The 27927-nt window shown below is 34.1% G+C and overlaps 1 protein-coding gene across 2 annotated transcripts in view; it reads right to left on the bottom strand.

Moving 5' to 3' along the window:
• Positions 1-7330: 7330 nt before the first annotated feature.
• RAD18 (RAD18 E3 ubiquitin protein ligase) overlaps positions 7331-27927 on the bottom strand; it is a 100568-nt gene continuing 79971 nt past the window's right edge. Inside the window, exons 12-14 of one of the 2 annotated variants that reach the window (XM_074284024.1) lie at positions 16823-16879; positions 9547-9815; positions 7331-8549 (exon numbers count right to left, since the gene is read on the bottom strand). In XM_074284024.1, coding sequence (XP_074140125.1) covers positions 9713-9815; positions 16823-16879 — 160 coding nt within the window. In that variant the 3' untranslated portion in view covers positions 7331-8549; positions 9547-9712. Of the gene's footprint in view, positions 8550-9543; positions 9816-16822; positions 16880-27927 lie in introns of those variants that run through there. The other variant, XM_074284025.1, reaches the window with a different exon arrangement.

Raw genomic sequence — 27927 nt, 5'->3', positions numbered from 1 at the left:
GGGGAGTAAGTTGAAAAACCCAAAAGAGACTCAAGAATTTAATAAATATCAATTTTATGCATCTGTAATGTGCTAAGTATGTTCTTAAATTCCAATGACAAATTGTCTTGAGGAAGAAAAAAGAGAGCTATACTATTGGCTATCCTATTGGTCTCCAATGTGGCTACAAAGAGAGTTCATCAATCAAAATTTCATAATATGAGAAATGTTAAAATTAAGAGTGAAGTGAGGTTTATGTTAAGCACAACAAAAAGATTAAAAAAAAAAAAGTGTGTTGGAATCAAAAAAGAGATTAATGAACGAATCCAGTATCTTGAATTGTTTAAGACAGTAACAATGGATAATGGAGTGAAAGCAGAGCTACTTATGTGGCCTTAGACAAATTCTTACTTTCCTCTGGAAAATGACAAAATTGAACTATATAACCAGTTCTAGATCTATGATCCTATGAAATCTATTCTTGACTTCATGTGGTTTATTTTCTCTGCCAAAAATAATTATTTTTGGCCTACAATAATCTAAAACATTTAACAGAGCTGATTCCCAAGAAAATTAAGGAATTAGTAAAAGATTAAATAACTGCCTCCAATGAGTTCAAAATTCCAGGACAAATTACAATCCAAAGTAGTGAAAGAATTATAACTTTTTTTTTTTTTTTTTTTTTTTTTTTTACAATTTTCAGAGAATAGGATACTTGTCACAGGACTGAAAGATGGGTAGACATCCTGATTTTCATAAAAAGGAAACTCGATACTTCAAACGACATACAGTGAACTTAACTTTGATTCATCTCCTTTCTCTGTGCCATTATTATACACCATGTCGAATATGCCTTCCTTCATAACCCAAATCTGGTGGAATGCCTTGCTTTCTTTTAAAAAACAGTTCAGGTGCTACTGTTTTTCCTTGATGCTAATGCCTTTCCCTTCTTCTGTTATGAATGTTATCTTATATGTACTAATTTATGGAATGTTATTACACCATCACAATGTAAACTCCTTGAGGGTATGAACTATTTTTACTTTTTTTTGGATACTCCTAGCACTTAGAACAGTGTCTGGTATACTGTAGGTTAAAATAAATGCCTGTTGATTGATTCTGATGTAATTCTAGAAAGGAGTGGTTTATGAACATTTATAAAAGCAAGTGGTTATTTTAAGATACAATATGAATTTTTTTTAACAATTAAAGCTTTTTATTTTCAAAACATATGCATCGATAATTTTCAATATTCACTCTTCCAAAACCTTGTGCTCCAAATGTTTTCCCTCCCTTCCCCCCACCTCCCTCCCCTAGAAGGCAAATAATTCAATATATGTTAAACATGTGCAATTCTTCTATACATATTTCCACAATTATCATGCTACACAAGAAATATCAGATCAAAAAGGAAAAAAAATGAGAAAGAAAACAAAATACAAGCAAATAACAAAAAAGTGAAAATACTATGTTCCACACTCAGTTCCCACAGTCCTCTCTCTGGGTGTAAATGGTTCTCTTCATTATAAAATCATTGGAATTGCCTGAATCATCTCATTGTTGAGAAGAGCCATGTCCATCAGAATTGATCATCTTATAATCTTCTTGTTGCCATGTACAATGAGTTAATTCTGCACACTTCTATAATATAAAAATTTTTAATGTATCTTGCCAGACATTTTCTTTTTTAAAAAATAAGGCCACAAGATGGGTAGAGCAGGAGAATATTGTATACCTAATATGCCACTAGATTTTTCTTAAATGGAGCCTGTGGACCAAAATGATTACCAAATGATAGGAGTCACAATATGTAACTCTGCAGCAAACTCCAAAGTTTGTATCTGGTTGAGTTTAACTCAGGTCAGTCCCCTGGTAGTTTAGGTTTAATATTGGATCAAAATGAGATACTCAGTCATTCAACTGTTAAGAAAAGAAGATTTACTTAGCCACAATAGGGAAGGATAGTCAAAAATAAGCATTGAGACGACCTCTAGTTGATTTAGCTGAGTGAATCTTCTTTTGTGATCCTCCAGCCAAGCATCTCAAGAGTCCTTGCAACTGATGTCAATAGTTTGAGCTCTTTATCCCTTGAGCCAATCAAGTCTTAAGAGATGTTTCAAAATCTTTTAAGGAAAAATTATCCCAATTGGTGAGGAGGGGAGAAAGGGGAATGTGTTAGGATATTTCTCCCACCATTGCACCAGACTGAACAATGATCAAGAAATCCAGTGAAACACTACAGTAACATTTTCAATCCCAAAACTGCATAAGGTCAGCCAGAAGCCCAAGGCAAATGGAAAAGGAGGCCCCCAAATCGAAACAAATGCTGACATAATGAAAGACTTTGTGTCCAGAGGCACCAGGGATGGAGGGGAACGAGAGAGCTAATTCTTTCAAAGAGTTAATTAGAAAGCCCCAGGATGTGAACTTTGGAAGCAGATAATCACCAGCATGGTACTGACTAGAATGATGCTGTACCACAGTCCTCAGAGTAGGGAAGCCAAAGCTTGGCATCTCTGAAGTCCCTGACACTCTGTTCTGAGATGATCTAGCACCTTGAATCTCAAAGTTCCAGGAGGGTCTAATCCTAGAAGGTGGAACTCAGGGGACTAGGAGCAAGATCGAGCATGGATGACCACCTCACTCAAAAATACAAGTTAGAACCTAGCCCTAGCTTAAAGCTACTTAATGCAGGAACTAAAACTGGAGAGATGGATCAATCAAAACATCAACTAGTATCAAAATTATTGAAAATCTAATTCCATAAGAACCGAAACCATAGACTCAAAGGAAAAATGGATTTTTCATCAAGATTCCATAAATACTAGAGAAATTAAACAAGAGATTTTTTTAAAAGCTCACTAAGAAAGAATTAGAAATTGTATTAATAGCTTAGAAGAGAAAGTAGTAAACCTTATCCAAGAAAACAATCACTGAAAACAAAAACAGACCAAGCAGAAATCAATGATTTCATAAGAAAGCAAGATATTTTGAATCAAATCAAGACTGAAAAAAAAAGGTATTTTATATCAAAATAATTAACAAGGTTAAAATTAATAAAAAAAAATTTAATAAAAAATAATTTTTAAAAAAATTAACAAGGAAAACCAAAGAGATTGTTTGAGATTGTTTAAGAATCACTGGACTTCTTAAAGATCATTATTAAAAAAACTTTAGGTATTATATTTCAAGAAATCATAAATGAGGGGCAGCTAGGTGGCGCAGTGGATAGAGCACCAGCCCTGAATTCAGGAGGACCCGAGTTCAAATCTGGTCTCAGACACTTAATAGTTCCTAGCTGTGTGACCCTGGGTAAGTCACCCAGCCTCAAAAAAAAAAAAAAAAATCATAAATGAAAACTGCCCATATCTATTAGAATCAGATGCTACAATAAAGGCAGAAAGAATCAATTGATCACCATTTACAAGGAACAGCCCTAGAAATAACATACCCAAAGTGTATATGTCTCATATCCAAGAAAAAAATACTGCAAGCATTCATAAAGGAGTTCAAGTGTCAAAAAACTAGTCAGGATCAAGAAGTGACACCTTCTACTAAAAACAAAAGATCTTGGAATATTCCAAAAAAATAAAAGATAAAGGATTACAACCAATAATTTTTTCCAAAAAGCTGAGTATCATCCAAAAAATTCATCTTTAACAGCTTTTCTGATGAAGATCAGAGTTCAGTATGAACTTTTAAATATAAACACAAGCATCCAGAGAAACCTAGAGAGATACATTTATTCGAACAACTGAAAGGAGCTGTGTGATGATAAAATACTAACATTCTTATTTTGGAAAAGTTCCTTCAGAACCTTAATGCCTTCAAAGGAAATTGATGGAATTAAATAATTTTTAATGTTACTCTTTGGGCAAGAAGAGGCTTTTTTTTTTTTACTTTATTGTTCTTCACTGAAGGTCTCAAACCCTAGTCTTTGCTATTCATACAGTAAATTTCTATGGTTGGATTCTTTCTTCCTTAACTATTCATTTTTTTTTTTTTAAATGAGACATTAGTGAAAGCACCTCTAATCCTGGGGAAGATAGTGTCTCTAGCTTCACTTCTGCTCTCCCTTCTGACCTGAAACTCCAAACAAAATCTTCCACGAGTGCCCATAGCCAGCAGAGTCCCTGCTCTACTATTTCTGCACTCACCTGGTATGCTGGTTCCTTGCTGCCTAGGCCCATGTCTCAGCAGCACAGATGGACCTGGTGTTCCTAATCAGCAGAGGTTCCCTCAATCTTCCCAGACTCAGACGCCCAATTCCTCACACAGTACAGGAGGTGAAAGTTTCTGTGGTTCCTGTTGAGGTTTTAGAAAAACCCAGCTAGCCCTAGGGGTCCCCACTTGATGTTTCCGTGGAACTGTCCGGGAGGAGTTTGTACTTCACATGGATTAAACTTGATCCTGAGGTCTTTTTTCAGGTCTTCTTGGGATGTAACAGAACACCCACCTCTTCTGACCCAAGTCTTCTTTTTCATCAATCTATATTCACACCGAGATGAAAATTTGATCTGTTTGTGGGAAAATCTGGAGAGCTTGAAATTTTCTGACCTATTTCATCATCTTCCCAGAATCCTCCCCAATCATATATTTTTTTTAAAGAAGTCCTGGGGATAGATTGTTTCTGCTCAGAGGAAAAAAGGGTAAAATTAGGAATCCAATCATGTAGAAAGGAGAAAGAAAGGATGTAACTTGTTGTTTTTCTCATTATTAGAGTATATGAGAAAAAAATACAAAGAAAAGAAAAAGAGGCATTAGGTGAACTTCACTCTTATCTGAAATGAATAAAAAAAGTTTCAGGGAGGGATGGAGAGAAAGAGGATGGAGGGAGAGAGAGAGAAATTGGCATAAAAATTAGTCAAATGCAACAGGCATAGGAAAAAGAAGTTAAGAGGGAGGATAACACTGAGAAGAGTTACAAGCAAAACAAACTTCCTGATCCTGAAGGGAGGATAAAAAGAGGGCAAAATTTTAAAAAAGTTAGAATCTAAAGGCATCATTTAGATTACCTCTTAAGACAATTGGGAATTGGGTGAATAAAATGTGGCAATAATGTAATAGAATGTGTAGAATGTAATAGAATATTACTACACTGTAGAAAATTGCAAATTGATTTTGTGAAATGAGCCCACAAGTCACTAGTCTTGCTTCCAGTTCAGACTCCACAATTATTATCCAAGGAAACAATTCTTGTGGAGACGGAACCTTGCAATTGTTTCTGCAGATGTTGCAACTCCCTCTCAACAGTCACAGTTATTGATGACCTGGAAAAGAAAATTCTCATCACCAAAATCTTTAGCACTGCAGTTCAATCTCAAAAACAGCTATGTTCCTTTCATCAAGGAACACGACACTAAAGAAAATGCATTATCATCTTCCTTGCTTGCTATTACCTTAAGCCCACTGGGTGTTTCTATCTGACCCATAGTTTCACTATGATATATTTGTTTTTTCATCTATTAGAATGTGAGCTACTTGAAAGCAAGGGCTATCTTTTCTATTTATATCTCCAGTACTTAACACAATACAAGATATACCAATACCTCCTTATTCCCAGAAGTAATGTATGTATCTCTTAATGAAGTCTAAAACCACTTTAGTTGGTCTGGTTTGGTTTTTGTTTGTTTGTTTGTTTGTTTATTTGTTTTTGGTTTAGTGTGTTTTTGTTTTCGTTTGTGATTTGTCATATTATATTGTTGATTCATACTGAGTCCACCTAACAAAAGTTTTTAGATCTTCTTCAAATTAATGACATGCTTCTCTCATCTCATACTTATGTCATTCTGTAGACCCAAGTATAGTACTTCACACTTAATATATTTCATCTTCCTAGATTCAGCCCAAAAGGGATTGTATTTTCTTTTTTTTTTTTTTGCAGGAAGTGAGGGAAGGTGAAGGTAGGAGTGAGAATGGATTCTAACTCTGATCTAGCTGTTAGCTATTCCTTTCAACTTTCTTAGATCTCTTTAGTGAAACCTGGAAGAATAGATTTTTTTTCCCCCTGATTTGCCAACTCGCCAAAGGATGAGAAATCACTTATTATTTCTTTCTTAATGATTTTTAATGTTTGATTATTTAGCTAATTAAAAGAACCAGTCTGTGTTGTTATTGAGTTAAAAAAAAGTTCTTATGATTATCCAAATTCTTTCATGTTTTGTCTAGTATTTTTAATAACCTGCCAAGGGGAATTATAAGAAAAAATCATTATTTCCAGAATTTATGTATCTGCTTAAATAACTTTTATATAATAATCTCGTATAGAATAGGTTGTTTTATTTAACTCTGATTTCTTTAGTGATATGCTGATGGAACATCACATCAAAAGGTCAAAATAGATATTCATGGGAGTAAAAATTCCATGTGGCCAGGCTAGTTTGGAGGAGGATTCAGGTACACAAATCTAGATAAGTCTATGTTGAAATAGTTTTAAGAGTCTAACGCATGTACTCCAGGGGGAGGAAAAAAAATATATCTGGTTAGGCTTAGAATGCCCCCAAGTTAGTTAGAGTAAAAGTCAGTGTTCAGAATGGTCAGCTTCAAGATATCCTCCAGACCATTATCAACTTTAAATATTTATTCAAATGTAATTTTTCAGAGGACAGAGATGAGGTACAATAGCTATTGCTCATAATTCATATAATTAGGAAATATTAATAATGAAGCTCTGGTCATAAATTCATCTTTCTTCAGGCCAACTACCACAACACAATGTTCACACATGGCAATCCTCACCCCAGATAGTCATCTCCTAAATTCATGCTTCTCTCAATAAAGGAAAGTAGGGGGCAACTAGGTAGTGCAGTGAATAGACCACAGGCCTTGAAGTCAGGAGGACCTGAGTTCAAATCTGGCCTCTTAAAACTTTCTAGCTTTGTGATCCTGGGCAAGGCACTTAACCCTAAGTGCCTCCGAAAAAAAAAATAATAATAATAACAATAATAACAAAAATAAAGGAAAGTAGGTGACAATATAGGTAACTCAACAAAAATCCTCTACTACTGAAGAAAAAAAAAAAAAAGTCTGTCGTATCAGGTATTGTTCTCCAATAATGATGGGTCAGAATTTTTGCATTCACATAGGACAATACATTATCTTTATTCAAGAAAGTTAAATATATATACTTATCACACCAGTACTATTGTAAGAATTCTAAGTTGCCACATGGCAAATTAAAAAAAAACTTGGGAGTATGAAGGCCAAATCTTCAAGGTGCTAATTAAGCTCTTTATCATAGCAAAGAACTGCTACAATTTATTACAGACGGTTCAAAAAGCAGTCCTTAACTTATTTATAGAAAAACATTTCAGCTTGATGGCACTGACATGAAAAGGATGAATCTACTCACTCATTTCAACAAACATTTATTGATATCAATATTCCCATCAAGTGCTTGAATACAGAGACAAAAACAAAGCAGTCCCTAATTTTAAGGCATTGACATTGTTTTCAGTGATACAAGATGTACATAGAGAACTAAATACAAAATAATTTCAGAAGGGAGAGAGCATTCAAAATTGGGGGTTGTGAGAGGGGGCCGGAAAAGGTTTTTAAAAAAGACTGAGGATTAAGGGGGTACCTCATTATAGAGAAAGTTATGGATTCTACAAGTTGAAGGTGAGAAGGGAGCCCACTTTCCAGACACAAGAGACAATATGTTATAAAGTCACAGAGAAATGGAATGTTAAGTTCCAAAAAAAAATTCATAACTGACTATAACATAATTAAATATGATGCCTTATTTTAGTATAAGTTGTAGCATGGGTATAAACATTGTTCAGTGTTAAGCACTATTTTGTTAAAATTATTCACATTTGCCTCCTTTAAGATCTCTTTCTGGGTTCAAGAGTCTTACTTCAAGTTCCTTTAAAATAACAAATCATACTTACAAAATGAGACATTCTTATGTAATTGTATGATTCAGGATAGTCATAAAAAAGACAAAAAGTCATTCTGATTAGGAAATTACTCAACCCTCAGACATACTAAGACTCCACTTTTTAACTTCAGTTTCCAAACATATAAATAATGAAGGTCAGTGGAGACAGACTTTAGAAATAGGAAGAAATTAACGTTGTTACTGGCACATTTAGAAATGTATTGTCATGATATTACTAGTGCTTGCTCCTGTTCTTTAATGAACTTTAATGAATGGAAAAGTAAAAATTTGGGGCTTTGTAATATAAAAAGTAGCACTCAGAAACCTAAGAGAAGGGACATCAGATAATATTTTAACAAGTATTTGTTAGACATCAGCAGACATTCTGCAGGCAAGTTAAGAATTCCTCCTACTTCTAGATAATTTAACAACTAGTATTCATAGTATATATTCTTTTAAAGGCATATGTTAGACACAATGACTATAACGATGTAAACTGAATCAACACAGAGAGGCAAAAAAATCTTTGGTTAAATACAGCCTGACAATTAGCATTATACTAGAAAGTTAAAGGGCACATACATTTCTCTCATTTAACAATTTATAAGCTATTTTCTCTGAGACTGTGTGTATGTGTGTGTTTGTGTGCTCATGTGTGCATATGGATTGGGCAATCAGTATTAAGTGACTTGCCCAGGATCACACAGACAGTAAGTATCAAGTATCTGAGACCAGATTTGAACTTAGGTCCTCCTAATTCCAGAGCCAGTGCTCTAACCACTGTGTCACCAAAGTTGATACTTGGAAATATATTTTTAAGGGATATGAGTGCCTGTTGAGGTAGTATGCCCAATACATAAAAAACTTTTAATATAAATAAAGGCATATTTAGACTGACATGAAGTAGATTTAATCCATTTACTTATAATTTTAATTGTCAGAATACAAAATACCAATAATGTGGTTTAGGAATTTAAAGGCACAAATATTAATCAATGGAGTCACTTAAATCTTTACAAGCCTTTTCAAGAGTTGTATATAATACATTTTATAATTACTTTAAAACACTGCTGACTTTTTAGGTGAAAATATTAACCTTTTATGCCAAAGTAATAGGCTTCAATGAGACATTTGCACAATAACGTTCTGCTAAATTATAGCTACCAGGATTTAACAAGCAAAATCACTGTAATTCAGATACCATACGTGTCTAAATCAAACATATTAATAAATGGTCACCTAAATACCTGTACCTAACTTTCCATTGAAACATCTTATTATTTTCTTCTACCACCTAGTTTTTCTATTGCAAGTCTCATTGGGAAAAAGAAACAAAAACCCTTGGGCTGAGGGAAATAACTGGTCCAGGAGGGATATTTTATGATTAAGAAACACACACCAGGGGCAGCTAGGTGCCACCGTGGATAGAGCACCAGCCCTGAATTCAGGAGGACCCGAGTTCAAATCTGGTCTCAAACACTTAACACTGCCTAGCTGCGTGACCCTGGGCAAGTCACTTAACCCCAGCCTCAGAAAAAAAGAAAAAAAAGAAAAAGAAACACACCTGAGAATCCACCACTGTACCAATAATGTTCCATCCCTGAGGGAAAGGGGGTCTGGTTGCATATGAAGGTGTTTAGTGGTGAGGGGGAAGGAATGGAGAATCGATGAGCAGGGATTAAGACTTGTTTGGTTAAACAAAAATCAGCCTAAATGTAACATTGTCAACAACAATAAACAACCAGTTTGAGAATTTTAACCTTCCCCTTAAACAGTCAAAGAATATGAAATACGTAGGATAACAAAATGTATCATACTTTGATCCTGTACTTAGAAAAGTTAGCAGGAAGTCTAATTTTTGATACGCTTACTTCTTCTATTGCTACAGTTGTTTTCTGGTGTTCCTGAATGAAATGCTTTTCTAGTGGCCATCTTCTTGCTTTTATTTCTGCCTCTAGAAACAAAAAGGAAAAGTTGCATCTTAGAAAGAATCCTAATGAAATTTAAACATGTCAACAAGCATTTATTAAGTGCTTAACTATGTTCCAGGCATTGTGCTAAATGCTAGGATATAAACAGAAGCAAAAAGACAATCCTATCTTCAGGGAGTTTATATTCTAATGAAGGAAGACAATACATATAAGGAAGTTTTAAAATGGGTGGTTGGCCAGTGGGAAAAGATACCCAATTAGGGTTGGTGAAGTTAGGAGCAACATGAAAAAAGGATAAGAAGGATGACTGGACTGGATCTTCCCACAATATGGAGGTTCTGGGGGAAAAACATCAGTGAGACAAAGGAGGGAGCATAGGAATATGTATGTTCTAAGAAGAATATAACACAGTAGGATCATCTACTTATTCCTGAAAGCTATTCATCTCTTAATGCACTCCAATATTGCATTAGCTATTTTGATTGCAATATCACGTTATTCCTGCCTGAGTTTGAAGTATAGTAAAATCCCCTGATCTTTCCCTACAGACATTTCAAGCCATGACTACCTTATCTTTTATTTGTGACGTCAACTTTTGAATATACCACCAAAGCAGCCCATTTATCTCTATTAAATGCCATCTATTTAGATTAAGTCCAATCTTTTTGCCTGTCAAGACATTTTGTGATCCTATCAATCAATATGTTTTCCCTTTCTTTTCTAAATCTTTTGCAATTTGTCTTCTGACCCCATTGTTCAACTGAAATAGATCTCTCCAAAGTTACTAATGATATCTCAATTGCCAGATCCAATTTCTTAATACTCATCTTTCTTGACCTCTCTCTACCATTTGACATAGTCAGTCACTTTTCTTGTCCTCAATTCTCGTTCCACTCTGGATTTGTGACTGCTCTTTCTTGGTTTTCCTCCTGTCTTTCTTCTTGACCAGTCCTTCTTTTGTCATCTCTGAGGAATCTTTATCCATCCATGCTATGCTCACTAAGTGAGGATATTCCCCAAGGCTTTATCCTGGGCTGTTTTCTCTTTTGAATTTATGCCCTCTTATTTAGTGACCTTCATCACTTTCCATTGGTTCAATCACCATGTTCATGAAAATGATTCCCAGATCTATTTATCCATCCCCAGACACTCTCGTTTATAACAGTCCACAGTGTCAATTTCATACTGGATATTTAGAAATAGATTTTCATAGGCATCTCAAATTCAACATGTTTAAAAGAAAATTCACTCTTTCTCCATATAGTCTGGTGACCAGTCACCTCAGAAAATGAGAACTGTTTACTTTTCTCTGATCCCATGGTTCAAAGTCATTCCCATATTGCATTATCTTTCAAATATCAATGATGAAACCATCACATTCACCAGTTCTTTTTGAATCCCAGGAAATAGTTCCAAGTGCCTTGAATTTATCATTGGTACTTTGGTGCTCTCTTATCATGTAGTAATTCTAAATGCTTGTTTTTATTAGGAAATGAACATCTGGAATATTTTAGGGGGTGAGGCAGAAAGCAAATTATATTTAATACCCTGGCAATATATGGAATAGAAAGATCCCACCTATGACCACTTAGCTATAATAAATTGCAAAAACTTAAGAACACTATATAATTGGAGAAGATAGGGGAACTATAAGAGGAGAAGAGTCAAAATGCTCCTTCACAAAGTCATAAAAACCTCTAAGAAAATTAAGTAATGGATAAGAAAAAAAGAAAAAACTTGGCTTTTTAAAAAAATTGGATTCTTGATGCCAGGGTAACTCAAACTTTTCCTCTCAATTCCCAGTAATAATTCTCATTGAATGTATTAATAATTACTAGCAAGGAAACTAGTGGCTCAAAATAAAAGTAAAAATCAGTCAATTCACAATTTTATTAGAGGCAAGATTACTTCTGCCTTTTGATAAAAGCATTGAATAAAATAATAAAATAATTATAATTTTTTTCAATTCTGTCATCAAAATGGCATAAAGGATAAAAATTCTGATTCTTTTTGAATAATTAATTGGGGGGACACAGGAAAAAAGGCTCAATCCAAGTAATGTCACCATTGTCCTCTGCTAATATACTACAAAAATCAGTTCTGATGGAACTATTAAGCTAAAGCTTCTTGGTCTAATTATATTCTACAAAATCAACTCTAATACATTCTTGCCCATAATAAAGATATTGTTTCTCACATAATGATGACTATTTTCTCTATCATAAAATTACTACATAATATTAAAAATAGAGATTTCCATGCTCTATTAGCCAAGAAAAAGTAATCTCCTCTACCACCAAAAAGGAGCATCAATTTAAGAATTTGGCTGAGAATTTTCAGTGATGTCATCCCAGGTCAGGGAGAGAGAACTGAAGCTTCAATCATTGTCTAACAATGACTCTGGGGCACAAAGGTAAAGATAACTTTTCACTAAAGCTTTTTATATTTGAATAAGAAATATGAAGTTAACAAAAATGTATTGGAGAAACAATACAAGTTGTATGAAACAACTTGGGCAATAAGATGCCAGAACAACTTGGAAAACAAGAGATTTTTTTATTTTTTGGTCCAAAATCTTAATCAGTTTTACCAATAAATCACAAGCAAATAGAAGTAAAATGAAAAACTGTCTTGGTCTGTCTAGGAGTATTGTGATTTATATTAGGGCACCATGAAAAAACACTTAAAATATGTGGCCCAGAACAACTCAATGAAGTTCTCTGGGTCTTAGCTTACCTTTAGCTATCTAAAAGAAATGCAACTAAAAATTATTTAAAACCTTTAAAATATAGAAAGTACACCTAGCCTTTGCACACTACAAATGAACACTCTTTTTACCTAAAGGCTGATCTAACCATCCACATGGCTAAAACAGAGTAGATTAAAAATGCATCTTGCTACATATAATTGTGAGAATTGTCTCTCAAACTAATCCATCATCATATAGATCTTGGGTAAATGAGGTAGATGAACGGGTTGCAATCCTATTGGCAGGTTTGGCACAACACTGAAAATGACAAAGAGATTAAGTTCTTATTTAGGAAATTCTGTGATATTTTCAATTATTTTTTTAAAAGCTTCTCTTAAAACCAATATTCTTACAGCAATATTCTATAGCTATAAATCACAGAATGACACAATCTGTGAAGAATCAAAATTATAAGTAACCAAGGAATAAAAAGACAAAGATGAACCAATTTTGGTCCATAAGGAGCTTATATTCGACTGAAGAAGACAATATGTACATGTTTAAGCATATACTACACACACACACACACACACACACACACACACACAGTGCAAGACATTTCACTGTAAATAAATATAGCACAAAGGGATAGGGGAGCTAGCAACTTAGAAGAATTAACGAAAAGACTCCTGCAGAATGTGGTTTTAGAGATGAATTTTGAAAGAAACTCAGGATTAGAAGACATGAAGGTAGGGAAGAAGTACATTCCAGATTAGTGCACAGACTTGGAGACAGGAGACAGAATGTTGCATGTGAAGAATAGCAAAAAGTCAGTTAGGCTGAATCAAAAGTACACTAAAAGATATATAAATGAGACTGCAGCTGGGTTTTGAGTGGTATTCTTTGCCAAACAGAAGTCTTCACCTGTTGCTGGATACAAAAGAAGGCCACTAGAATTTATTCAGCAGGAAAGTAATCTAATCTGACCCGTTTCAGGAACATCATTTCTGTAGCTGTGTTGAGAATGGACACAAGAAAGAAAAGATTTGAGGCAAGAAGAATAGTTAGGAGGTTAAAGGAACAATATAGTTAAAAGATAATAAGATGGCAATTATGTGAATGGAGAGAAGGTGATTGATGTGAAATGTATTGGAAGTAGAATCTCTAAGACTTGCCAAGTGATTGGATATGTAGAGTAAGGGAGAGAGGAGTTAAAGATGACTTGGAGGTCACAAATATGGATGACTAGAATGATAGTATATCCCTAGACAGAAATAGAAGAGGGTAAATTTTATGAAGAAAATAGTAATGAATTCTATCATGGACATTTGAGATGTCTATAGCACTCTAGTTAGAAACGTCCACTAAGCAGGTAGTAATTTGGGAATGAAGCTCAGGGAAAAAAAGGGGGAGAACACCATTAGATATCTACTTATCGCTTGTAATTGCTTGTGAAGCAATGATAGTTGAACTACTGGGAGTTGATGTGAGGTCATCAAGTGAGATAATACAGAAAGAAAATAGAACCCAGGAAGGAGTCTATATCTAAAATATCTAAAATAAGAAGGCAAAGAAAGGTTGCAGATTCAGCAAAGTAGGCTGAGAAAGAAGTCTGAAGAGATCAGTGTCACGAAAACCCAAAGAGAAGAGAGTATCCAGGAAGAGTGAGCAATCAGCATTATTAAATACTTCAAAAAGGTCAAGAAAAATGAGGATTTAGAAAAACCTAATGGATATAGCAAAGTTGAGATCTTTAGCAAAGCCGGACTAAAGAAAGTAGTTTTAATGGAATGATGAGGTCAGAAACAGTGTTGCAATTGTTTGAGAAGGGGTAAAAGGAGAGGAAGTGGTATCAATGCATGTAGACAGCTTTTCCTAGGTGTAGATACATAAACAGATAAACATTTCATTTCTAAAGAAATACCATGTAAATATTATTAGTTGGAAAAGTTTACAAATGATACATCCAGATCACTCGGGGGAGCTAATGGTGGGATTTTAAGACAGAAATTATCAATATACTTTCTTTAAAAACATGAGGTAATGGATAAATTATTTGCTTTAATGACACTGAGATGAAAATCAGATTATCAAAAAAGAAGATAGGCCTACATTTTCAGATTTTGTAGGGAGACCAATGAAATGTCTTTCTAATTTGATACCCCATAGAATTCCAAGACAAAATGGCAACAGACTGCAAAGGTAACATTTTAAAAGACAAATAGTGATTTTCATTCCTTACATAGTTCCTGAAGTTGTCCATAGTACAAAACACAGTATCCAGATACCCTTACCTATGCTCTCTGGATGTAATGGGAAAGCATTGCAGGTGACAATATAATAAAATGGAAATCTTTTTAGTTTATTATTTAATCTTGATTTTTTTTTAAATTTTACTTCTTTTTTTTTTTTTGAAATTCAAGTAAATCTATCTCACACCCAAGAAACTTGGAGCCAAACCAAAATGTTTGTACCCTGAGAATAAGCATGTGTACTGTGGGAGTCAGACTTCTTTTCTACTTGTGGGAAATGTTATCTTATTTGGGACAATATGCTGCTGTGAAAGCTAGAAAAGCTAAGGAATTAAGAGAATGTAGTAGAACGGAAGTACTTTAGTATGTTCTAGGAGTAATATGTAAAATATGTGAATTAGGTTTCTTTCAAACGTGACCATAAATTTGGACATTTGTGAGTGGTTTCTTTTTTCAGAGGAAGGTAACAAGCTATTCAAGATTTTTCCCATTTCCATTCAAATTATGCAAGAATGTAAGCTCTTAAAGAGACAAGGATTGTAGCTGCCTAGACAATATTCCAAAACATGAAGTACTTTTTAATAACTATGACTCAAATTGTGACTAATTATGACTGTGTAATTATAAAATTATATAAGTAAAATAAGCAAACAAGTATTTACTAAGAATTAGGACTGTATAGCTGACCTATGGAAGGAATGGTAATACAAAAAAGCGAAAGATATGTTTACTGCAAGTAAGAATATTACTGTCTAACAGGAGACAACATAGACAATATACAAACAAAAAGTTAACACTAGAAAAATGGCAATAAAGAAAATAATTTAAGTAGGAATACAAGGTACGTAGTTTAGTTGCCAAATAAGTGAGCCAGACAAAGATATGAGTTAAGAGAAAAAAGTAATCATTGTGGGTTGTACAATGCTGTGAAGTACAATGGTGTGAAGATTTTATGGAGAATAGGAAAGATGTCTGACCTTTCAAGGAGGGCACAAATTGAACACATGGCAAAGAAGCCACAGAGTTCATTATAAGCTGAGAAGATCACATAAGCAAAGGCAAAAATAGAGGGAATGGTAAATCTATCAGGGTAACTAGTCATACAACTAGCATGAATAATCATCCCAGATGATCTGTTTTAGCAAAATGGTCAGAATTCTGGCAGCTCTTTCATAAGTCAATTATAAAACATGTGACATCCAGTCCGTAAGTAGACTTTTCTCTTCTCTTTGGTTGCTCTATCTACTCACTTTAAAAAGATGGGAGAAAGACTTGGAAAGAGTTTTATGGAAATGTAAAACAAAGTATACTGAATTCCCCATCTCTGACTAGGTTGTGGTAATGTGCTTGTGATCATTGGTCTGCAGTCTGAGCTAAAACCTGGCACTCTTTCATTAATCAGGCTATCCTAGTTCTGGGGAAAGATACACAAATAAAAGTGGAAACTGGCAGCATTATATTTAATTAAAGGTATCCAGCTGTATAGAGCCCTGGGCTAGGAGTTAGAGATAAAAAGATAAAAGCAATTCTAGCCCTTATGGGTATGATTTGCTTAAATTAAAATAAAAGAACATTACTTGGTCTAACAAATTGGCTGAATATGGTATTTTTTTTTTTTTTTTTTAGTTCATGACATACATTAATTTTGAAAGCTGTGATAATGTTTCATGGATTGACATGGTCAAAGAATTTATCACCAAATGATACTGGTGATGAGCTTCTATGTATTCATAAAATATATTCATATGTATTCATCCTGTTTTGAGCACATAGTCTCTTTTGGGGACCCTAATCAATTCCTTTGTAAAATGTCATTAGAGAGAGAGATAATGGAAAAGAAAGTGAGTCACATATTGAAAGTGAAGGATAAACAAGAGTTTGCATACTCTATTGGAATCCATTTGATGTCAGGAGATGTAGAGGAAGGTGCTAAGTATATTAAATAGAAGATTTAGAGTAGAACCTGAACAAAAAGATACACAGGATGAGAGAACATGTAGAGTATGATTTGCATTGGTAAAAGGAATATCCAAATTAGTGAGATCATGGATCCCCTGAAGTACCCAGAGAAATGACTATACGTACTGACCTTATTTCCAAAAACTCCTTTTCCTCTATGAGGTCTCTTATGATGTCTGAGCTGGAACTAAAAGGACATGTACAAAGCATTATCATAAGACATTTCATAGATTGTTTGCAAGCTGTACTTCTATTGGCAAGGAACAAAGCAATGTAGAATGACAGTCACTATCCATGGAGCTCACAGTCTTATATTAATAAAATGCCATTATACCATACCTCACAGTTCCAGAGATTTGGTCATAGTGTAGATAGTGACAAAAAAAATCTATCCCTCTCATTATAATGAAGAAAACTTATGTGCATATAAACCTTATCCATATAAAAGAATTTTAATTGGATGACAATATACAATTGTACAGTCCTTTTTTATAATCCTAGTTTCCTTCTCAGCCCAAAAGTCCATCATTTCAATATGAAACTCTGCATTTATAAATCTTCAAATATCCAACCTGTGAGAAATTAAAAATTGCAGGTGGCCCAAATGGGCAGAAATAAGTGATGATCTAGGCCAAAGAAAGGAGCAATTTCGTTTGGTGAAATTTATAATTAGACAATGAGATAAGGCTTGTTATATGATTTGAGTAAGGAACAGTAGTATAACCCAAGAGGGCTTCACTGGTATTCTTAAGGAAGTCCTAGAAGTTGAGTTGAGCACCTGTGGAGTATATAAAGAACCAAAAAAAGATATGGTTTGTATTGTGTACTAATAGAAGAAAACACACCCTGAAGAGGATCATCAATCCATTCAAGGCCCTTGAATATATGACTATTGGATGAAGGAATTATTCATGTTTGGGCCTGAGAAAAGAAGAATGAGGAGCAGGGGGTCTACAAGGGAAAAGATAATGGCAGTTTTCAAGTGTCTAAAGGCCCTTCACATGAAAAAAAAAATTAATACATTTGTTCTGCTTGGCTCCAAAAAGTAGAACTTGAAGCAATGGTATGGGGGAGGGGCAGAGAGGAAGAGAGAGGTGGGGAGGGAGGGACCATAATTCTATGGTTAGAATTCTATGATGTCTCTTAGTGACAGGGACCTAAGCTATCTTCAACCCTCCTCACCTCCACCTAAATGAAGCTTTTACTAATATGATCAGAAGAGAAAAGAAAAAAAAAATTTTGAGGTTCTGGACTGGATTTGTTTGCAACATGATTCCCTGACTGAAAAACAGTTTCTCAAGTAAGAAATGCAGGATGGAAGAGTGAACAAAGTGGCAGACCTAGAAATTGGGGAGGTCTAACAAACAATTCAAAGCAATTCAAGAAATGTTTATTAAGCCTCTATAATTTGCCAGGTACTATGCTAGACATTGTGGGTAAAAATTATGCATCACAACTTCAAGGAGCTTTACATTCTACTTACTAAAGGGATTATGAACGAGTCACTTATTCTTTCCAGATGAGTCTTCTCGTATGTAAAACTGGTATGACAATACATGCAGTATCTGCTTCACAAGTTATTGTGAGGTTTAAATGAAATTATGAATTGGAAATGTTTTGAAAACCTTAAAACATTGTATAAACCTCAGTTATGACGTTAATAGTAGTTGAGTGCAGAAGAGGCTCTACATTTGGAATAGGTAGCTATATAAAATAATTCATGGATGGTCCTGGATCTACCAATATAACTAATCTGTCACAGATACATAAATAAACTTCATTAAAAGTTTGTTCCTATGACTAAAATGATTGTCTTCTGTTAAAACTAAAATAATCACGAGGAGCAAACAATAAGTATTTATCAATTACTACACTTGTGTGGACTAGTTTCCATCTTTTCTAACATGTCAGCTAACCCATGGGGAGATTTTGATGAGAAATAGAGCAGAGTATTGTGTATTCCAATGGGAAAAAGCCATGGATAATAAGTGGGGAGGTGGGAAAGCACCAAAGATAACCACCCCAACTTAATTTTGTTGAGGATCAAGTCTGGTTAGGTAGATACAAATTATAAGCTAGTACTTGACTACAATCAAGACTTCACAGTTGAGATTGTAGATTATAAATAATATACAGAATCCCCTTCCCACTCTTCCGAAGACATTTACATGGAAAGTTGTAAAAGTGAGATGGGGAAGAAGAAATACTTTGTAGTACTTGTCACATTAACCTGTTCAACTCTGATCCCGATGGAGAAGAGTCAAGTAGCAATACAAGTCAGAGGAGCTAGGACTGTATGACCCAGGATCCAGCATCTCCTCATTGTCAAAAGATAGAAAAAAGAAATTGAAAATAGGTTTTCTTCCTTTCTTTTTTTTTTTTAACCATAATGGTTACAAAGCCTTCAATCCATTCCAAGTTAAGTAAGCAGAATAGTCATCCCTGTCAATTAACTCAGTATGTTGTATGATCAAATTACCTTGGAGCTTTCAAAGTACCAGCTAAAGCCACTGGTTTGTTAAAGGAAAATATTTGCGGTACATTAAGGACACAAACCTAAAAGGTTTCTTAGTGATGTGAAGCCATATCAGTGAAAACAGATGGTAGAGGAGGAATTTTTTTAAATCCATGAAAACCCCTGAAAGTTGCCTATTACTTTCACCATAAATGACGTCAACTTCCATGTTGAGTCATCTAACAACCTGGCTCTAAGGGTTCCTTAACTTAAACTCCAATGACCTTCAATTTCACTGTTTCAACCAGCAATAACAATGGCCAGTAATCAGGTATTATCTTTATCCTCTCTGTGTAGCATTTGATACTGCCAAACACCCCTTCTTGAAACATTCTTCCCTTTTTTGATTTTTCTTCCTCATAGATGTTTCTTCTTTGTTGCCCACAAATATTTGCTAAGTTCTAGAAGGCTGTAGAGCACAACTTCTGGTAGGTTCTCCAAAGCTGAAAAGGCTTACATAGGAGTCCAGTTCAGGACTGCATTCCTGCTGACCCAGACTGACCACTGGTTAAGGAATTTTCCTAAACATCTATTGGAGAATGGCTGAAGAAATTATGGTATAGTATGGAATATAATCATATCATAAGAAATCATGAAAGTGAAACCTGAGACTTGAATGAAATGGTGCAGAGTAAAGTGAATTGAGAACAATTTTTATAATAACAAGTCAATGATAAGAATTTAAATGCTTGTTGACTTGACAAAAACATTGTATAGATAAACTTTGAAACACTTAAGAAACTTAAGAACTCTGATCAATGGAAAGACTAACAATGATTCTAGAGAAGTGATAATAAAGAATATTACATCTAGGAAAAGAGGTAATGTATTCAAAATGCTAAATAAGATCTATATTGTTGGACATGGTCAATATGGGATGGTTTGTTGTTTTGCATTTTGGTTTTGTTTTGGGGGAGCAGGGTTGGCTTTATATATATATATATATATATATATATATATATATATATATATATATATATATATATATATATATATATATACACACACACACATGTATATAAATATATACACATATATATAAATACACATATTTATATATATATATATGTCAGAATGCAAATGCTTATAAATTGAAAATAAAGTGTTATGGGCCAGAACTTGAAACAAGGTGCTAATTAATGCTTATGTACTTAGTTCATACCTTTAAGAGAGTTCATACATTAGAGTTCACACCTTTAGAGAGCATATTAAGCTAGTAACCTCAACTAGAATGGACTTCAGGAGATTCACAAGTCAGAAGACCCACAAGCCCACTCTTGGAGGCGGAGTCAGATTCATTCCATTTTCCACCTTTGTGCTGGCTGGAGACATTGGGAAGACAGAGGCTAAAGCTGGCAGACACAAAGAACTAGCGGCAAAAGTTCTCAGAACCAAGGAGAGAGATAGACCTGTAAGAAAGCTAACTGGGCCCCAGGAAAAATTCAAGACTTTAAAGGAGAAAATAAAGGATTTGGACTTTTAACTCCCGACTGCTTTTGGGGTGATTACTCTGAACTGAAAGTAAGGCTGCCTCCAGAAGCCCCCCAGAAAATATTATATTTTAAAGAACATTACAATAAAGTGAGAATTTTATGGCCACATCAATTCCCCAAAATTGCCTATTGAAATAGGTTTTTTTTTTTCATTTTCCATGCTAATAATATATTTTTTACTTTTTTTCTTTACTTTTAAATTCTGAACGCCAATAAAATGGAGATTTCCATTTACCTAGTAGAAAAATGTATATGAAATTGTAAGATTTCTACTATGTACAACTTACTTTCCCTTCCAAGTGTATAATAAATTCAACCTGTCTTTCAAAACTTGTCCTGTTTATCTGTGCTTTATTCTAGCCTTGATTCTATTTTCTCTGCATTTATTTCTTTTGAGTACTGTTATATAAAAAAAATTTAAAACTCTTTCAGTGGCTTGTCACCTTGATTCCTACTTCATCAATCAACTAAAACTATTCTTTCCGAAATTACTAATAATCTAAAAACTGTCAAAACTAATGTTTTCCTCTTTCAATTCTCATCATTCTTGATCTCCTTAAAGCACATGACACTGTTGGCCACCCTCTCCTCCTGGAAATACTTCCCTCTCTGGATTTTCATGACAGCTCTCCTCCTGGTTTTCTTCCTTTCTATTTCTCAGAATCTTTTACTAAATCACCACCATTGTTGCCATGCCCTCTATTTGTGAGTGAATCCCAAGGCATATAGAAACACACCTGACAGCTTCTTTTTTCCTAGCCAAGATCTCATTGTCAAAATCAAAAGAAATGAGGCATATAGAGAAATGGAGACAAAAGCAATATACTTGGATATCTTGTTCTCTGAATTCTGCTTCATTTTGCAATTTGCAGAAATTTGATTACCTATATACATGCCGTTGCCATCCATGAACTCAACTTTTCCTGTATCACTAGGGTGCAAAGTCATCAGGACATGTTATTTATCTAGCACTGCAGGTACACATAGTACTTTACAGAGTGTAAAAAAGCAAGTCCATTATACAAAAATAACTCAGCTTAAGGATGAAGGATAAAGGGTTTTTTTAAATGCAAATTTTACATTTGCCCTGATTTTACCTCTTTTCTTTTTTGTAGCTATTGAATTATAATAATTCAGATAAAGGGGACCTCAGGTATGTCTCAGTATAAATCCCTCATTTTATAGATGAAAAAATTGAGAGCCTACAGTCTTTTTCACTTTATTGGACTTAAATTTTTTTTATTATTTTAACATTATTTTCCTGTTTAAATTTTGAGTTCCAAATTCTCTCTCCCTTCTCTCACCTACTGAGAAGACAAAGAAAATGATATCAATTAATTATAAATATGAAATACAATATATTTCCATATTAGTCATATTACAACAAAAAAGCAAAAGAAATAAAGGAAGAGTGAAAATTATACTTCAACTTGCTCTTTAAGAGTTCATCTGTTCTCTTTCTGGAGGTAGAAAGCATTGTTTTTTCATAATGAGTCCTTTGAAACTGTCTTGGAACACTGAATTGATCAGAATAGCCAAGTCTTTCATAATTGATCATCATTACACATTGTTATAACTATACATGATGACCTCCCATTTCTTTTTAACTCACTTTGCATCAGTTCATATACATCTTACCAGATTTTCCTCCTTGAAATCACTCCTTCTCTTTTATTATAGCAAATATTACTCCATCACAATCATATGCCACAACTTGTTCAGTGATCCCAAATGAAGAGTATCCCTTTAATTTACAATTCTTTGCCACCACAAAAAGAGCAGCTATAAATATTTTTGTCCTTTCCTTTTTCTTTGATCACTTTGTAGTACGGATCCAGAACTAATGTTGCTGTTGGATTAAAAGGTATTAATAGTTTTATAGCCCTTTGGCCATGGTTTCAAATTGTTCTACAGAACAGTTGGACCAATTCATAATTCCAACAGTTTATTAGTGTACCTATTTTTCCCTTGCTTCAACATTTGTCATTTCTGATAGGTATGAGGTAGCATCTCAGGGTTATTTTAATTTGAATTTTTCTAGTGAAAAGTAATTTAGAAGATTTTTTCCACATGTCTATAAATAATTCTGATTTCTCCTTCTGAAAACTGCCTGTTTATATCCTTTAACCATTTATTACCTGGAAACTAAATTGTGTTCTTATAAATTTGGTTCAATTCCTCTGCATTTAAAGAAATAAGGCCTTTATGAGAGAAATTTGCTTCAAATTTTTTTGATATCACTTCATTGTCTGTGCTACCTCCCTCTTTTAATTAGGTCTATTCTTGCTTTTGCTTTGTCTAAGATCATGATTGCTACCCTTACCTTTTTTTTTACTTCAGCTGAAGCAGATTTTACTACAGCCCTTTATTTTATCTGTATGTCATTGTTTCATGTGTCTCTTGTAAATAATATATAGTTGGACTCTAGTTTCTAATCCATTCTGTTAACTACTTCCATTTTATGAATGAGCTCATCCCATTTACCTTCACTATTATGATTATTAACTGTATTTCCTTCCATCTTATTTTCTTTTATTTATCCTTCTCTTTTTTTATCCTGACCCTCTTCAAAAAAGTTTTGTTTCTGACCACACCTGCCTCCCTTTCATAATCCTCTGCCCCACCTCTACCTCCCCTCTTATATCCCCTTTCTCCATTGGGTAAGATAGATTTCTATACCCAATTGAATATATATGGATATTCTTCTGTCTTAAAATCAGTTCTAATGAGAGGTTTAAATATTGCCTGTCACATACTCCAGGTCCATTTTCTCTTCCATTATACAAGTTTTTCCTTCCATACTTTTTTATGTGAGGAACTTGTCTTCATTCTACTTCTAATTTCTCCCAATGCTACTATAGTTATTTTGGATGTATTTGTAGATGTTTATCAGTCATGTCCAAATATTCCCTTCTTAAAGACAGAAGACATACCACTTTAGTGTACAATGTTTACTATATAATATTACATGTTTCAAATAAATTCTGGTTATATACTGTGCAGCCAAAAGTAGAGAAACTTTGGCTCAGAAGATGAGCTTCTTATTACAAAATTCAGACTTAAAAAGAATAAAGTAGGAAAAACCATTCGACCATATAAATATGACATCCTTTATGATATGAAGTGGAACTGATGAATAGATTTAAAAGATTAGATCTGGTGCCTGAAGAATTATGAACTATTCATAGTGTTGTACAGGAAACAGCAACAAAAAACATCCCAAAGAAAAAGCAAGAAAGCAAAATGATGTCTTAAGACAAAGTTTTAGCTAAAGAGAGAAGGTAGGAAAAAAGAAAAGGAGAATGGGAAAATTATACCCAATGGAAAGCAAAATACCTGAGAACAGCAAAAGTAAAGATAAGAAACTTCTCTTAAGTGACCAATGCAAAGAAACACAGAAGATAGGTAGTGCAGTAGATGGAGGGCTGAGTCTAAAATTCATCTTCCTGCCTCAGACAATTACTAGCTGTGTGATCCTGGGTAACACACTTAACCCAGTTAGCCTCAGTATCCTCATCTATAAAATGAACTCAAGAAGAAAATGACAAACCACTCCAGTTCTTTGCTAAGAATACCCCAAATGGGTTCACAAAGAGTCAGATAACAAAGAAATAGAAATGGGAAAGACAAGAAATCTCTTCAAGAAAAACAGATGTATCAAGGAAATGTTACAAGCAAAAATAAACATGATAAAAGACAAAAATTATAAGGATTTAAGAGAACAGAAGAAGAGGTAACAAGAATATGCAGAAAAATTATACAAGAAATATCTTAATATCACTAATAGCCACAATGGTGTAGTTACTGATTTAGAGTCAGATTTCTTGAAGAATGAATTCATATATAGGAAGTATTGCTCACAGTAAGGCTAGTGAAGGTGATGGAATTCCCCTGAGTATATAAAATTCTAAAAGATGATGCTAGTAAAGTACTGCACCAATTATGCCAGCAAATTTAAAAAACTAAACAGTAGCTACCAGATTGGGAAAAGATCAGTTTATATTCCAGTCCTAAAGAAGGGAAATGCCAAGGAATGTTCACTTACCAAACAATTGTGCTCCTTTCATATGCCATCAAGGTTATGCTTAAGATTCTGTAAGCAAAGCTTCAGCAATATGTGAACTGAGAATTAACCTAAAATGTAGGCTATTTTTCAGAGAGGTAGAGGAAATGGAAAATTGCCAACATTTGTTGAATTATGGTAAAGCATGGGAGTTCCATAAAAAGGATCTATTTCTGTTTCCCTGACTACACTAAAATCTTTGGTGGTGTGGATCACAATAAAATTTCACAAGTCCTCAAAGATATGAGAGTACCAAATCATCTTACTTGTTTTCTTAGGTATCTGTAGTATGCAGGTTAAGAAGCAATGGGCAAAACTAATTGTGGAACAACTTCTTGGTTTAAGATTGGAAAAGGAGTGTGACAAGACTATATATGTCACCTTATTTATTTAATTTATATCTAATCCTTTAAATCTATTCATCAGTTCCACTTCATATCATAAAGGATGTTATCCAAGTCATATTTATATTTAGATATGCAGTTGGTATCACTCTGATAGCAAAAATAAAGAATTAAAATAAAGAATAAAAGGAGGGAAGGAAGGAAGGAGGGAGGGAGAGAGGAAGGGAGGAAGAGAGAGAGGAAGGAAGAGAGGAAGAGAAAGAGGAAGGAAGGGAGGGAGGGAGAGAGGAAGGAAAAGAGGGATGGAGAGAGGAAGGAAGGGAGGAAGAGAGAGAGGAAGGAAGGGAGGGAGGGAGAGAGAAAGGAAGGGAGGGATGGAGAGAGGAAGGAAGGGAGGGATGGAGAGAGGAAGGAAGGGAGGGAGGGAGAGAAGAAGGAAGGAAGGGAGGAAGGAAGGAAGGAAAGGAGGGAGGGAGGGAAATGGGGAACTGTACATATCTAAAAGAAAATAAATGCAAGAAATAATAATTCACATTAAGTGAAAATGAATGAATTTTCAAATAAAATGGAAAAACTTGCTAATCTATACATAAGTCAAATTCTCAATTATCCCCACACCCTAGTCTTACCCAGGATCATAGAACATCTATCTAAAGGATTTTCCTAACTTATTAACTTATCTAACTCAAGTCTTTCATGTTACAGATAACTAATCTGTGGACCCTCTTACATACTATCAAATAATGACTCTTATTAGACAAAAATGATTATCTTCCCTGCATTTTTCCATGAAGGGGAAAAAAAGCAGAGTTTTGGTTCTAAGGGTGGTGGGTATAGAATCAGAAGACCCAAGTTAAGACACTTGTTACCTATGTCACTTCCCTTTTTTGGGTCTCATATTCTGGCATCAGGTTCTAGGGCTGAAGTAGGTTATCTCTAATTTCCCTTTCTACTCTTGTATCTTATAAAATTGGACTAAAAAAGTAGTGAAATGAGCAGACTTTCTGCCACAAGAAATGAGAAGTAAGCCAGGCAATTTGAACAGAGTTCATCTGAAGAATAAAAGCTTAGGGGATTTAGCATACATCCAATACCAAGCAGTAAAATATATTTCTTATGGTTAGTAAAAAATAATTGCTATGGGGCAGTTAGATGGACAGAGCACCAGCCCTGAAGTCAGGAGGACCCAGTCTGGCCTCAGACACTTAACACTTCCTAGCTGGGCAAGTTATTTAACTCCAATTGCCTCAGCAAAACAAATAAATAAATGCTGACTATACAAAATATTTGAGAGTTTGCCTATTAAAGTATACATAAGACTTATACAAATATTACTATAAAATAAGATTTATGAAAATATAGGCTAAAATAAATTTTAAAAATTAACTTCTCATGGTTAGGCTAAACTAACATAATAAGAATGATAATAGTAACTAAATTAATTTGCTTAATCAGTTTATACCAAACCACAAAAATATTACTTCATAAAACTAGGAAAAAATAACAAAATTCATCTAGAGCATAAAAGATCAAAAATCTCAAGAGAAATTTTTAAAAGTGGGAAGAAAGGGGTGTTAGCAATGCTAGATCTCAAACAATATCACATAGTAAAAAAAAAATGATTTGGTACTTACTAAAAAAGAAAGAGGACAATTTGTGTAACAGAATAGATATGTAATACACAGAAAAAAACAAACACAGCAGCTTAGTACTTCAACAAATCCAAAGATACTAGTTTCTGGGGTAAAAATTATTTGACAAAAACTTCTGGAAGAACTGGAAAGAAACTAAATTCAGATCAATACTATATACCATACACCAAAATAAGCATTGACTTAGACATAAAGGTTACATTATAAACAAATTAGGAGCAAGGAAGAAATTACCTTTCAGATCTAAAGAGTTCATGACCAAAGAAGGTAGAGGGTTATAAAAAATAAAATGGACAAATTTTAGCACATATAATAATATTTTGCACAAACAAAACCAAATGCAGTTTAATTTTTAGAGGAAGCAAATCACTAGGGGGAAAAAAATCTTTGCATCAAGTGCTTATGCTCAAGGTATGATTTCTAAGTCATATAAGTAATACTATTGTGAGTTAAGAAATATTGAAACAGGGGCAGCTAGGTGGTGCAGTGGTTAGAGCACCAGCCTTGAAGTCAGGAGGACCTGAGTTCAAATCTGATCTCAGACACTTAACATTTTCTAGCTGTGTGACCCTGGATAAGTCACTTAACCCCAATTGCAAAAGAAATGTCCGTGACTTCAACTGGTACAAGACATTACTCTGGCTATCATGTTTATCTAAAATATTCCACTGATCAACTTTTCTAATATATATCCAGTATCACAGTAATTTGATAATTATTACTCTTGACTATAATTGGAAATGTGCTGTCAAACTCATATTTTTTTTTCCTTGTCTCAAACACTCATCATCTTTTGTTCATGGTTTTTTTTTTTTAATATATTTTGTCAAATCCCATAAAATATCCCCCTGATAATTTGACAGAAATTACATGAATATTGTAGATTAATGGGGATAACCTTATTTTTACATGTTAGCAAGACCAAGTGAAGAACAATGACTCATATTCATTTATATAAGAATTCCTCAACTTCTGTTTTTTTTTTTTTTTAATTGTAATTTATACAATCACAGATCTAGACTGAGAAGGGACCTTAAAGGTTCTCCAGGGTCCACCCTCATTTCAGAGGGTCAGAAAGGTTTAGGGATATTCCCAAGGATACCTGAGCAGGAAATAAAACAGCTGAGATCTGAACCCAAATTGTCTATGACTTCAAAACTAATAATTA

This window comes from Sminthopsis crassicaudata, chromosome 1, assembly GCF_048593235.1.
Source record: "Sminthopsis crassicaudata isolate SCR6 chromosome 1, ASM4859323v1, whole genome shotgun sequence".
In the NCBI taxonomy this organism is placed as follows: Eukaryota; Metazoa; Chordata; class Mammalia; order Dasyuromorphia; family Dasyuridae; genus Sminthopsis; species Sminthopsis crassicaudata.
Note: the sequence above shows the minus strand (reverse complement) of the source record. Positions and strands in the feature narration are given on the sequence as shown.